Below are 15,000 nucleotides of genomic sequence, written 5' to 3'. Positions count from 1 at the left end.
TCCTGTTTGCAATAAGGCACTAAAGTAAAACTGCAAAAAATGTGGCAAAGAAATTAACTTTATGTCCTGAATACCAAGATCTAAGCTTGGGGCAAATCCAACACATCACTGAGTACCACTCTTCCTATTTTCAAGCATGGTGGTGGCTGCATCATGTTATGGGTATGCTTGTCATCGGAAAGGACTAGGAGTATTTTAGGATAAAAAGAAACAGAATAGAGCTAAGTACAGGCAAAATTCTAGAGGAAAACCTGGTTCAGTCTGCTTTTTCAACAGACACTGGGGGACAAATTCCCCTTTCAGCAGGACAATAACCTAAAACACAAGGCCAAATATACACGGGAGTTCCTCAACAAGGCGACATTGAATGCTCCTGAGTAGCGTAGTTACATTTTTTACTTAAATCGGCTTGAAAATCTATGGCAAGACTTAAAAATGGCTGTCTAGCAATGATCAACAACCAACTTGACAAAGGTTGAAGAATCTTTTTAAAGAATAATGTGTATATTTGTACAATACAGGTGGGCTCTTAGAGACTTACCCAGAAATACTGACAGTTGTAATCACTGTCAAAGGGGATTCCAACATGTATTGACTCAGGAGTGTGAATACTTACAGTATGTAAATTACATATTTCTGTGAATGTTCAATACATTTGCACAAACCTCTAAAAACATATTTTCATTTTGTCATTATGGGGTATTTTGTGTAGATGGGTGAGAAAAAAAACATATTTAATCCATTGAATTCAGACTGTAACACAACAAAATGTGGAATAAGGCAAGGGGTATAAATACTTGCTGAAGACACTGTATACATCACACACACACGCATGCGCACGCACACACACACACACACACACCCCTCTGTACTCACATGAATCTCTGTCCCACACCCTATCCATTGTCCCTAATGGAAGCCTCAACTCATGTTTGACCCCTAAGCTACAACTCCCCAGGTTTTATCTGTTAGGAGAAATCCAGACCTGTGGACTGTGGAGTGCTAGAGGGACTATGGGATATGATCCAGTGTTGGCTTGGTCTCTGCTTCCACTGGGTTGATCTATGCTTTTACTAATGCCTCTACAGACTCTATTTAATTTGGCATTTCCCATATTTTCACTGATACCATATGAAACCCCTCCCTTAGTCTCCTAGGAACAATCTCACTGCACCACTCTTCACTTCCCTCCCTCCCTCCCTTCATCTTTCATTCTTGCCATGTGTAAGTCCCTATCAAACTCTCCCTCTGACGGCCTCTGCTTGGCTGTCTCCAGAGGAAACAGACAAACACCCAGAGCCTCTCTCTACTAACGATGAGCACATCACACATTATCATCTCCTAGATATTCCCTCTCTCCTTTCCTCCTTCTCTCCTTTCCTCCTTCTCTCTGCCCCCCAGAGGCCATGCAATAGCATACACACTAGGTCACCTCCCTCTTTTTCTCTCACTCTCACCAATTATTGTTATATCATCCATCCATTCACCACACGCCCATCTGTCCAAAACATGACTTTCATCTCTCTGATGCTCATCTAACTATATTGTCTGTCTGTCTGTCTGTCTGTCTGTCTGTCTGTCTGTCTGTCTGTCTGTCTGTCTGTCTGTCTGTCTGTCTGTCTGTCTCTCAGAGTCTTCCAAAGTGGGAGACAGACAGTAAGATCAGCTGTGAGCAGACTCTGCAGAAAGGGGAGGGACCTAAGACCGCCTGGACCCGAGAGATAACCAATGACGGCGAGCTCATTCTGGTAAGACTCTCTTACTACTGGCTACCTGTCCTGTCAATCAACCACAGTTAGAAGTATTGTACTGTACAACCGTCCATTGATACATTTTGAACACAGTATGCTTGAGGACCTCAGTCATTTTCCATCCACACAAAGAAGGGACGACTCACCTTATCTACTACCAATGTGTAACACCCATCTACTGGAGCCTACACACTGTGGGGCCAGGAAGTTTTTCCATAATACGATAGTCATCCCTCCACTCCATTCAGATCAGTGTTAACGAGGGAGGGAGGGAGGGAGGGAGGGAGGGGAAGAGGAGGAAGAGAAACAGTTTAGGCCTACTGGAACCAGGGGCGCAACTTTCAATTTCAGTTTTATCATTGGAATGTGATCCAAAACGTGGCCACGGTGTGCTTTAGGACCATGCGGGGGCCTCTGAGCTGTTTGAAGTGTTTATCTGACTGATTTAGTAAAAAAAATAATTATACAAAACAGTTATGTCCCGACCACTTCTAAAACCAAAGTTGCTCCCCTGACTGGAACGTAGAGCTAATGATCATCATGTGTGCCACTGTGTGGAGAGGCATGAAGCTCAAAATGAAAACTGCCACTCTGTAAAAGGACGCGTCGTTAGAGCGAACACAAGTGAACCCGTCAAACCAGAGACAACTCCCTCGTTTCCTGGAATCAGTTTGTTTTCCCATTTGTCAAGGACCATGAACAAATGCATCTGATGCATTGCACAATATATGGTCTGTCTCTGATCATTTCATCTCTCATGCTGATGTTGTTTGGCTTCTAATTCAATTAGTCAACTTAGATCTAAAATCGTATGGTTTCCATGGTAAAAAAGGCCAAAACGTTGTAATACAGAACCATAAGGAGTCATTCAGGACACCTTGTTGGAAGAGACACAGCCACAGACAGGGACTGAACAGGATGGATTGAGACGGTGTTAATGTTGGATGCTTCTATTGAATACTGCACATCTTTATACATTCCTTGGATATGAATACCTATATTAAATACATCTATAAATTCCTCTCATTCCAGACCATGAGTGCGGACGATGTGGTGTGCACCAGAGTCTACGTACGAGAGTGATAGAGAAGACAACTCTTCATCCTTCCATCTCACTCACTCACTCACTCCACAAACCCCCGGCCAGAATGGGCAGGGTGAAAGCAGCTTGTAGAATCTAGTTTAACTCCAAAACCATGGGTTTGAACCCAGTCTAGTTGACCTATATCTATTAAAGTCAGTCTTGCCTATGTTCTGTCCACTTACTCAGTGAGGTTGTAAACCTGAAAGTGTGTATTTTTCAGAGTCTTTGTACGTGCAAGGTTGTTGTGTGTGTGTGTGTGTGTGTGTGTGTGTGTGTGTGTGTGTGTGTGTGTGTGTACGTGCTAGTCAGTGGAGTAGGTCTAAGTGTGTGTATCAGTGTCTGACTATATTTATAGTTATGTAAACCTATCTATGAGTTCTTCCAGTTATAAGGTCAGTTACTTTGTGTCCGTTCTCTCTCTCCTTCTCTCTTCCCTCTTATCTCTATGTCGATAAAGTTGTATATTTATTACACTAGATCTGATACCGTGTTGCTATGGTTTTTACTTTGTCTCTTTTATATCAAATCTGATCATAGGAAATTCTGCTTTCTATGGGAAGACAATAAAACACGATGTTGACTCCATACGGTTTGGGTTTTTGGTATCACACACACACACACACACACACACACACACACACACACACACACACACACACACACACACACACACACACACACACACACACACATCCTGACACGCACATGAACGCATGCTCACACACTTACTTACACACACAGTTGCTCACAAACACAAACAGTACAGATGTAGGATCTTAATTTGAGCCAGTTTCGTACAGCAGGAAAATTATCCTGCAGAAACAGTAAATGTGAATTATTATCTGGATTATAACTAATGGCCATTTTTGTAGGGGGTTGGTACATTTTTCGTAAGGAAAAATCAAGTCTGAAATTTTAAAGTGGAAATTACAAACTTCAGAAGCCCTTTTAAACTTCAACTACACAACAAGTTTCAGATTTCCTGCAATGCAGGAACATTCTCCAGCAACAGACAGGGTGATCAAAAGAATATCCTACATCTGTAAATACTCAAGAACTAAGATTTTACTGGTAAATACCGCTTTATGGTTTGTTAGTATAACTGTAACTCTAAATACACACACACACATACACACACACACATTAATACTAGTGCTGGCACAATTACCGTATAACCGTATAACCGACGGTAATGGATGAAGTCCGTCATAAAAATTAAACAACTGTCATAATCGTTTAAAAAATAAATAGAACGGCCAGGCATTTGTGGGGTTGAGTCTGTTTCCGCGGTAACATGGACTCTTAAAAATGTGATGAAACTTTGTTGCTCCTTGCTGAAACAAGCAAGGTGTTGTAGCAAACAAGTCTTGGGGTGCCAACGCCCCCACAATGCAGCAACAGACACATAGAAATAGAATGAATCATTCTTAGCACATCCAGTCAGTAGCAGAGGAGGAAACAATGTGTCAAAAAAAATAAAATAAATACAAATATATTTTGTATTATTTGCTACTTGAACGGTTATTATGGAGACGGTGGTCATTTGGCTGGCCAATTACCATCATCCAACATGACATGACCGTCACAGCCCTAACTACTACACATCTTATTGTAGACTGTCTCAGCTGTCTGCAACAAGAATAACTTGTCTGTCTCTCCGCCCCCTCGAGACTCTCCCTCTCCCTTTTTCCTTCTCCCCATCCCTCCCATCTTTCTCTCTGTCAATCATCTCTACCACTCCTTTCTTTCTCACTGCCTCTCTTCTCGGTCATTTTCTCCATTCATCCTCTCTTCTCTCTCTCCCCCTTCTCCATTCATCCTCTCTTCTCTCTCTCTCCCCCTTCTCCATTCATCCTCTCTTCTCTCTCTCCCCCTTCTCAATTCATCCCCTCTTCTCTCTCTCTCCCCCCCTTCTCCATTCATCCTCTCTTCTCTCTCTCCCCCCCTTCTCCATTCATCCTCTCTTCTCTCTCTCTCTCCCCCTTCTCCATTCATCCTCTCTTCTCTCTCTCTCTCCCCCTTCTCCATTCATCCTCTCTTCTCTCTCTCCCCCTTCTCAATTCATCCTCTCTCTCTCCCCCTTCTCCATTCATCCTCTCTTCTCTCTCTTTCTCCCCCTTCTCCATTCATTCTCTCTTCTCTCTCTCCCCCTTCTCAATTCATCCTCTCTTCTCTCTCTCCCCCTTCTCAATTCATCCTCTCTTCTCTCTCTCCCCTTCTCCATTCATCCTCTCTTCTCTCTCTCCCCCTTCTCCATTCATCCTCTCTTCTCTCTCTCTCCCCCTTCTCCATTCATCTTCTCTCTCTCTCTCACTTCTCCATTCATCCTCTCTTCTCTCTCTCCCCCTTCTCAATTCATCCTCTCTCTCTCTCTCTCCCCCTTCTCCATTCATCCTCTCTTCTCTCTCTCTCTCTCTTTCTCCCCCTTCTCAATTCATCCTCTCTTCTCTCTCTCTCTCTCCCCCTTCATCCTCTCTTCTCTCTCTCTCCCCCTTCTCCATTCATCCTCTCTCTCTCCCCCTTCTCCATTCATCTTCTCTCTCTCTCTCACTTCTCCATTCATCCTCTCTTCTCTCTCTCCCCCTTCTCCATTCATCCTCTCTCTCTCCCCCTTCTCCATTCATCCTCTCTTCTCTCTCTCTCCCCCTTCTCCATTCATCCTCTCTTCTCTCTCTCTCTCCCCCTTCTCCATTCATCCTCTCTTCTCTCTCTCTCTCTTTCTCCCCCTTCTCCATTCATCCTCTCTTCTCTCTCTCTCTCCCCCTTCTCCATTCATCCTCTCTTCTCTCTCTCTCTCCCCCTTCTCCATTCATCCTCTCTTCTCTCTCTCTCTCCCCCTTCTCAGTTCATCCTCTCTTCTCTCTCTCTCCCCCTTCTACATTCACTCTTTTTCACAGTGAGAGCTGTTTCACAGATCTGAGCAGAGTTTTCCTGGCTCTCCTAGAGATGACTATAGAGTCTAGCTTTACATATTGATCCCAGAGGATTTATCAGTCCTATTATCTGTGTTGTCCTGATTGGATTTCCACATGGTAATAGGAGTCAAACTCTGGTGCTGGACATTTAGGTTCAACATATTTCTGGAAGTTTCCCTACTTCTGTTAGCAGTTCCAGCACACACACACACACACACACACACACACACACACACACACACACACACACACACACACACACACACACACACACACACATTCACTTCAATGTTAGTCCTTCATCTCTCAAATCACACAAACACATCTGTCGTTAAGGCAACAGTTAAAGATGATAATGATAAGTGGAATGAAGTTGAACATGATTCTATTTGATGGACAGGTGAGTTGGCCAGTTGGAACCCAGAGATGGCCAGGGTGGTGCCCAACCAATCCGGCCAATCAATGACCAGAAAAAAAGGGTCAGGAGGCGTGTCCCGACAGGCAGGAAATGCCAATGGGATTATAGGGTACAGTTGATTGACAGCAGATGTGCTTAACGAGGAGCAGAATCTTTAAGGAAAACCTGGAAATGGAAGAGAACTGGAGACACTCACACACACACAGAGCAGGGTGGTAGAGGTAGAGGAAATGGAAGAGAACTCACACACACAGAGCAGGGTGGTAGAGGTAGAGGAAATGGAAGAGAACTCACACACACAGAGCAGGGTGGTAGAGGTAGAGGAAATGGAAGAGAACTCACACACACAGAGCAGGGTGGTAGAGGTAGAGGAAATGGAAGAGAACTCACACACACAGAGCAGGGTGGTAGAGGTAGAGGAAATGGAAGAGAACACACACACACAGAGCAGGGTGGTAGAGGTAGAGGAAATGGAAGAGAACTCACACACACAGAGCAGGGTGGTAGAGGTAGAGGAAATGGAAGAGAACTCACACACACACAGAGCAGGGTGGTAGAGGTAGAGGAAATGGAAGAGAACTCACACACACAGAGCAGGGTGGTAGAGGTAGAGGAAATGGAAGAGAACACACACACACAGAGCAGGGTGGTAGAGGTAGAGGAAATGGAAGAGAACTCACACACACACAGAGCAGGGTGGTAGAGGTAGAGGAAATGGAAGAGAACTCACACACACACAGAGCAGGGTGGTAGAGGTAGAGGAAATGGAAGAGAACTCACACACACACAGAGCAGGGTGGTAGAGGTAGAGGAAATGGAAGAGAACTCACACACACAGAGCAGGGTGGTAGAGGTAGAGGAAATGGAAGAGAACTCACACACACAGAGCAGGGTGGTAGAGGTAGAGGAAATGGAAGAGAACTCACACACACACAGAGCAGGGTGGTAGAGGTAGAGGAAATGGAAGAGAACTCACACACACAGAGCAGGGTGGTAGAGGTAGAGGAAATGGAAGAGAACACACACACACAGAGCAGGGTGGTAGAGGTAGAGGAAATGGAAGAGAACTCACACACACAGAGCAGGGTGGTAGAGGTAGAGGAAATGGAAGAGAACTCACACACACAGAGCAGGGTGGTAGAGGTAGAGGAAATGGAAGAGAACTCACACACACAGAGCAGGGTGGTAGAGGTAGAGGAAATGGAAGAGAGAGGTGCACAAGGAAAGGAATTTAGAAATGTTCAAAATGGTCTTTCTCTCATGTTTGACCCCTAAGCTACAACTCCCCAGGTTTTATCTGTAGGAGAAACCCAGACCTGTGGACTGTGGAGTGCTAGAGGGACTATGGGATATGATCCAGTGTTGGCTTGGTCTCTGCTTCCACTGGGTTGATCTATGCTTTTACTAATGCCTCTACAGACTATTTAATTTGGCATTTCCCATATTTTCACTGATACCATATGAAACCCCTCCCTTAGTCTCCTAGGAACAATCTCACTGCACCACTCTCCACTTCTGTCCCGTCTCTCTCTCTCTCTCTCTCTCTCTCTCTCTTTCTCTCTCTCTCTCTCTCATTCTCCCCCTGCAGCTGTGTGTAGTTACAGTGTGACCTCAGTAAAGTCCCGTCCTGGCCAGTAAAAGAGGTAGATAACCGCCCTTCTCTGCCTGTTTATTAGCCCCTGGGGCAGTAAAAGGCCCCTTCAAAAACACACGGCCTGCACTGGACCCCCGTAAAAACACACAAAGAGTCAGAGACACACACGCACTTACATTCCGAACCAAACACACACATTCTGCAAACTCTTCACACGTACCATCAAACACTCACACTGTACGCGCAGCTCGTAAAACACACACTCGGTACACACACACACAAGGTGAGCACACACACACCATGCTGCACTAAAGCAAGCAAGTGAAAACAACTCACATGCATATGATACAATACACACCTACTGTACACTCCATCCAGAGTGCCTGCAAACCATATATTTTACCATAAAGACAGCATGGGTGTATTGCATAGAAAAAATACTTTCCATAAATGTTTATATGTGGACATACTAAATCTGAAATTTGTATCCTGATTTTAACAACATTGTCATATTCCATGGATAACACTGAGGCTATACAGTACATGTTGATTGGCACTACTGTATTGGGCTTGGTTTAAATTGATGCACCAGCCCGTGTTACAGTATGTTGAACACAAAGCTGTCAACCTTTCCTGGTGATGGACTGCACTGGTTATGCTAATCTGATATGATGAATGAGACTTCCTAAAGACAAATGGACTTCCAATACCTGCTAGCATAGCTAACCTGGTTACCATTGGTAATCAAGGCATATGTGAACCGAGACGTAGCACAAGCTCTAACGAGGTTTGTGTGAATGCAGGTTCGTTTAGGTGTCCTGAGGCCATGCCTGTCTCAAAGCAGAGTGCGATGGATGATTTGTGTTCAGGGTGGTGAGAGGGTGGTGTGTGTGTCTCTGTGTGTGTTTGTGTGTGTGTGTGTGTTCATGCGTGTGTCCGTGCCTCCATGCATGCCTATGTGTAATTTAGCAGATGTGAGATGGATGATTTGAGTTCAGGGTGGTGAGAGGGTGGTGTGTGTGTCTCTGTGTGTGTTTGTGTGTGTGTGTGTTCATGCGTGTGTCCGTGCCTCCATGCATGCCTATGTGTAATATAGCAGATGTGAGATGGATGATTTGAGTTCAGGGTGGTGAGAGGGTGGTGTGTGTGTCTCTGTGTGTGTTTGTGTGTGTGTGTGTTCATGCGTGTGTCCGTGCCTCCATGCATGCCTATGTGTAATTTAGCAGATGTGAGATGGATGATTTGAGTTCAGGGTGGTGAGAGGGTGGTGTGTGTGTCTCTGTGTGTGTTTTTGTGTGTGTGTGTTCATGCGTGTGTCCGTGCCTCCATGCATGCCTATGTGTAATATAGCAGATGTGAGATAGATGATTTGAGTTCAGGGTGGTGAGAGAGTGGTGTGTGTGTCTCTGTGTGTGTTTTTGTGTGTGTGTGTTCATGCGTGTGTCCGTGCCTCCATGCATGCCTATGTGTAATATAGCAGATGTGAGATGGATGATTTGAGTTCAGGGTGGTGAGAGGGTGGTGTGTGTGTCTCTGTGTGTGTTTTTGTGTGTGTGTGTTCATGCGTGTGTCCGTGCCTCCATGCATGCCTATGTGTAATATAGCAGATGTGAGATGGATGATTTGTGTTCAGGGTGGTGAGAGGGTGGTGTGTGTGTCTCTGTGTGTGTTTTTGTGTGTGTGTGTTCATGCGTGTGTCCGTGCCTCCATGCATGCCTATGTGTAATATAGCAGATGTGAGATAGATGATTTGAGTTCAGGGTGGTGAGAGAGTGGTGTGTGTGTCTCTGTGTGTGTTTTTGTGTGTGTGTGTTCATGCGTGTGTCCGTGCCTCCATGCATGCCTATGTGTAATATAGCAGATGTGAGATGGATGATTTGAGTTCAGGGTGGTGAGAGGGTGGTGTGTGTGTCTCTGTGTGTGTTTTTGTGTGTGTGTGTTCATGCGTGTGTCCGTGCCTCCATGCATGCCTATGTGTAATATAGCAGATGTGAGATGGATGATTTGTGTTCAGGGTGGTGAGAGGGTGGTGTGTGTGTCTCTGTGTGTGTTTTTGTGTGTGTGTGTTCATGCATGTGTCCGTGCCTCCATGCATGCCTATGTGTAATATAGCAGATGTGAGATGGATGATTTGAGTTCAGGTTGGTGAGAGGGTGGTGTGTGTGTCTCTGTGTGTGTTTTTGTGTGTGTGTGTGTTCATGCGTGTGTCCGTGCCTCCATGCATGCCTATGTGTAATATAGCAGATGTGAGATGGATGATTTGAGTTCAGGTTGGGGCGGTTATTGACACCTGGGTCAACTGCATTCTGGTGAAGCTAGTAAAGTTGTGGGAGGACCGATGCAAAAATGTCCCACAGGCGACAGTACCACAGGGCATGATGGGTAAGAGGCCCACGTCTTCATAGACACAGAGTGCTCGTGACAGCCTGACAAAACACACACAACATACACGCCAGCTAGCACATTCGGTCTCTTGTAAGTTTTGGAACGTAAGTCTTTGGTTTCCTATTGGTTCTGGGAACAAAGCCATACGTTTCCTGACCAGTAAAACTGCATTTTTTTTAAATGTTCTGAGAATGGAAGTGAAAATTTTGCCTGAATGTAAATTTTTAGGTTTTATTAATGGTCTGAGAACAGAAATTGTATGTTATTTGAAGTTAAGTTAGTAACGTTCTAAGAACATTTTCTAAATGTTGTGAATGTTTTGAACGAAATGTAAAGGTTATTTGGAGGTTTTTGAAATAGCTTCCTTAAAACTTTCACTGAATGTTTCAATAAGACTGCTAGCTTAGGTTAACTGTATTGAACTCCAGTGTGACGATCGTCAAAAGGAGTAGACCAAGGTGCAGCGTGGTGAGTGCTCATGATACATTTATTTTAACTCAGAACACTAAATCAAAACAATAAACAACAGAACACAACCGTCACGTTCTGCAGGCTAAACTGAGCAGTACAAAAACAAGATCCAACAACTGAAGGAGGGGAAAAAGGGCTGCCTAAATATGATTCCCAATCAGAGACAACGATAGACAGTTGCCTCTGATTAGGAACCATACTCAGCAAACAACAAAGAAATAGAAAACATAGAATGGAACATAGAACTACAAAATCTAGAATGCCCACCCAAATCACACCCTGACCTAACCAAAATAGAGAAATAAAAGGGCTCTCTATGGTCAGGGCGTGACATCCAGGCACTGATAGGACACATGGAAATTAATTTCTTAGGCATTATTCATGTAAACACATTTATTTTCTATTGTGGCATGGCGTCAGTGAGATTCAAACCTATGATCATCTGTCCTCTATCCATAGAATTAGTCCCCTGCGCCACCAGGCGAATGGAATGTATATGTTTTTAAATAACATTCTTAGAACATTCTTTTAATGTTACTAATGTTTTCTTGTGGTTTTTATGGAACGTTTTCTTAATGTTCTGAGAACATGACTTTAAATTGAACTATAAGGAAACCTACTGAAAATGTTATGCTGAAGTGCTCAAATTCCCACAGAAGAACATTGTTTCTTAACATTCTCTAAACTATTTGAGAACATTCCCAAAGTCAAATCAAATCAAATTCAAAATAAATTGTATTTATCATATGCTTCGTAACGAATAACAATAACGAGTAGTGATCGCTGTTTCGGTCACAGGAAATGATGGCGGAGACATTAAGTAAAAAAAAAAGGTTTTAGTCAGGAGCCTGTAAGATGGCTGCTATCCACTGCAACCCCATCAAACCAGTTGGAGAACGCTCCTAGAACGTTATTAACGTTTTAATTAAACGTAACCATGTTTGAATGTTTAAAGTCTGTTAAATGAATTTGGGGTCACTTAGAAATGTCCTTGTTTTTGAAAGAAAAGCACATTTTTTGCTCATTAAAATAATATCAAATTGATCAGAAATAAAGTGTAGACATTGTAAATGACTATTGTAGCTGGAAACGGCTGATTTTTAATGGAATATCTACATAGGCGTACAGAGGCCCATTTTCAGCAATCATCACTCCTGTGTTCGAATGGCACGTTTTTTAGCTAATTTTTATTTTACCTTTGTTTAACTAGGCAAGTCAGTTAAGAACAAATTCTTATTTTCAATGACGGTCTAGTTCCACTGTTCATTGTTCCATTTGGTGTGCGGGGAAATCACACAATTCCCTAGTCACACTACATATATATTCCCTCTGTTCCATGTCTTTATGTGGAATTGTTTTTGTTACATGTTTCGTGTTACGAGCCAGGCTGATTTTTCCCCGGGTACCGTGTTGTACCCGAGTGTGTTTAATTGTTTAACTTATGCGTTATTGTGACTGTTTGCACTTTTGCCATTTGGCTGGAGGTTTTTGAAGCAGTTGCGTCAGTCTGTTGTTACTTCTGCCAATTAAAGTGTGCGCCTGATCACAACTCTCCGCTCTCCTGCACCTGACTTCTTACCAGTAGCACACAACCTGACACAGGGATTCAATCTTGCAACCTTTCGGTTACTAGTCCAACGCTCTAACCATTAGGCAACCTGCCGCCCTCTAATCCAAGTTTATCATTTTAAAAGGCTAATTGATCATTAGAAACCCCTTTTGCAATTATGTTAGAACAGCTGAAAACTGTTGTTCTGATAAAAGAAGCAATAAAACTGGTATTTCTGATCAATTTGTTATTTTAATGGACAAAAAAATTGCTTTTCTTTCAAAAACAAGGACATTTCTAAGTGACCCAAAACTTTTGAACGGTAGTGTATATTTTTGTCAAGTTCCTTAAATGTGTTGAGAATGTTCCTTGTGGGAAGGTTGTATGCAAAATAACAATTGGACAACCATGCTCTCACCAAGCTCTAACAAACATATTGTTCTCAGAACGTTATGTGCTAGCTGGGACACACACACACATAAAACTGCCTGCAGGCACACTAACACCAATCCCGTCCAGACCACCCAGAAATCTCGTAAAACGTTGGTCAAGAATAGTTAACACACAATTTACACACAACTTACACACACACACATATTTTCTCTCATGCCCTTTTCCATGCAACACACATTTAATGGAACACACCATCTTCTCAGGTACGTGTGCACTCACACACGCGCACACACACTGAAGTGTTGAATCTCAGAGCAGGTTTTGGGATAACAGACAGGAGTATAGTAGAGGAATGAAGAAATGGAGAGGTTGAGTCAGAGAGACCAGTGGAGGGGTGAAAAGAGGACAAACTCTTCCTGGTTTCAGCCCAAGTCTTCTTTGCTGGAAGAGAAAGATGCAGCTGTGTTTAATGTAGCTGCTAGAGGGACTATGGTCCTCCAGTATGACACATAGATAACTGTTAGGTCTGAATGAAGCCTTTGCACACAGATAGATCCTGTGATATGGGACTCACCTAAATCGGATTACAGACTAAACTCAAATATGGACAGAACTGTCTCTATGTGAGAGAAGATAGAGAACCAGAGAGAATGAGGATAGAGAGACCGCACGAGAGAGAGAGAGATCAAATCAGTCTTTACTGGGTGATCAACCGGCAGAACTCCATGATGACTCATTCTGTTTTCATTTGATTAACGGACTTTACAGATAACACGCACATGCACATTAAACCCCTGGCCGGCTCTAGCCTTTTGGGGGCCATAAGCGAGATTTGGGTTCCCTAAGCGATGCCCACCACCAAGTGGGCAAACATTTTTAGTGGCCCCCCTCTTGACGGCTAGGAGAAAAAAAATTGTTTTAATACAGTTTATTTCCTGCAATTCTACCCATTTTGCCATGATGTGGAGATAAATGTTTGCAGCTTTAAAGCTATTGTCATGATCGTGTGTAGAGACGGACCAAGGCGCAGCGGATGTTGAGTTCCACATTATTTATTATAGTGAAACTTTGAACAAAACAAATAAAGAAACGTGACTAAGTGGTGCAAAACAATATCCCACAAACACAGGTGGGAAAAATGCTACCTAAATATAATCCCCAAATAGAGACAACGATTCCCAGCTGCATCTAATTGGGAATCATACAAATCACCAACACAGAAATAATAAACTAGAACCCCACATAGAAATAATAAACTAGAATACCCCCCAGTCGCCCTGACCTACTACACCATAAAGAAACAAGGGCTCTCTATGGTCAAGGCATGACAGCTGTTTTTCTGCAATTCTACACATTTTGCCCTGACTTATGCCATCTTAATGATATCTGAGTGAGAGTGACTAACAAAATCAATGGGGGCCCCCTGGAGGTCAGTGCCTCTGGGTCCGGTCCAGGGGGTGTCGAACTCATTCCCTGGAGGGCCGAGTGTCTGCAGGATTTTGGTTTTTCCTTTCAATTAAGACCTAGACAACCAGGGTAGTTCCTTACTAATTAGTGCCTTAATTCATCAATCAAGGGTGTAGCGAAAACCTGCAGACACTAGGCCCTGTGTGGAATGAGTTTGACATGTGGACTAGACTAACTTATCAATCTAAAAATGTTTAGCTGACATGGCTAATTGAGTGACTGTCAGTGATTGACAAAACAAGAGAAAAACTGCTGATGCACATCCAAATTTCTAACTTGCAACTTGTGTATTCTACTATTGTAACTTTCAACAGTAAATTGAGACCCCGTCTGAGTAAAAAACAAAAAACAAAACGTTGTATTTATTCATGTTGTTGAAGTTCAACAGGTTCACTCCACAGCACAGATACTGAACAAAACAGCATGACATGATGCAGATCAACTCAGGAGCACAAGACTGTAAGGCCCAGATTCAATCTGATCGCGGGTGATAGGTATTGCGTCTTTTAAAGGTAATTTCCAAATTGTATTTTTTATTTTTTATGTAACCTTTATTTAACATATGTCGATTGAGCCGATATACAGTATGCAGTGTTTACCGTGAATGTGATCTTCGCGAACATTGAATCCTGGCTTAAGTTGCTCAGGATAAGAGCGTCTGCTAAATTACTAATGTCATGTAAAATGAGTAGAGAGGAGGCAGGAGAAAGAGACAAACAGCAAGATAGACAGAGTAACATAGAGAGGGAGAAAGAGACAAACAGCAAGATAGACAGAGTAACATAGAGAGGGAGAAAGAGACAAACAGCAAGATAGACAGAGTAACATAGAGAGGGAGAAGGAGACAAACAGCAAGACAGACAGAGTAACATAGAGAGGGAGAAAGAGACAAACAGCAAGACAGACAGAGTAACATAGAGAGGGAGAAAGAGACAAACAGCAAGACAGACAGAGTAACATAGAGAGGGAGAAA

General features: G+C 43.2%; 1 protein-coding gene across 1 annotated transcript in view; it reads left to right on the top strand.

Annotated features, from left to right (window-relative positions):
• The window catches only part of crabp2a (cellular retinoic acid binding protein 2, a), an 11,900-nt gene extending 8,480 nt beyond the window's left edge, over positions 1-3,420 (top strand). The window contains exons 3-4 of the mRNA XM_029736590.1: positions 1,632-1,748; positions 2,784-3,420. Of these exons, the coding sequence (XP_029592450.1) occupies positions 1,632-1,748; positions 2,784-2,834 (168 nt within the window). The 3' untranslated portion in view covers positions 2,835-3,420. The remainder of the gene's footprint in view (positions 1-1,631; positions 1,749-2,783) is intronic.
• Positions 3,421-15,000: the final 11,580 nt, after the last annotated feature.

Source organism: Salmo trutta, chromosome 37, assembly GCF_901001165.1.
Source record: "Salmo trutta chromosome 37, fSalTru1.1, whole genome shotgun sequence".
Lineage (NCBI taxonomy): Eukaryota > Metazoa > Chordata > Actinopteri > Salmoniformes > Salmonidae > Salmo > Salmo trutta.
The sequence above is the reverse complement of the archived record's forward strand: the minus strand, read 5'-3'. Positions and strand labels throughout refer to the sequence as shown.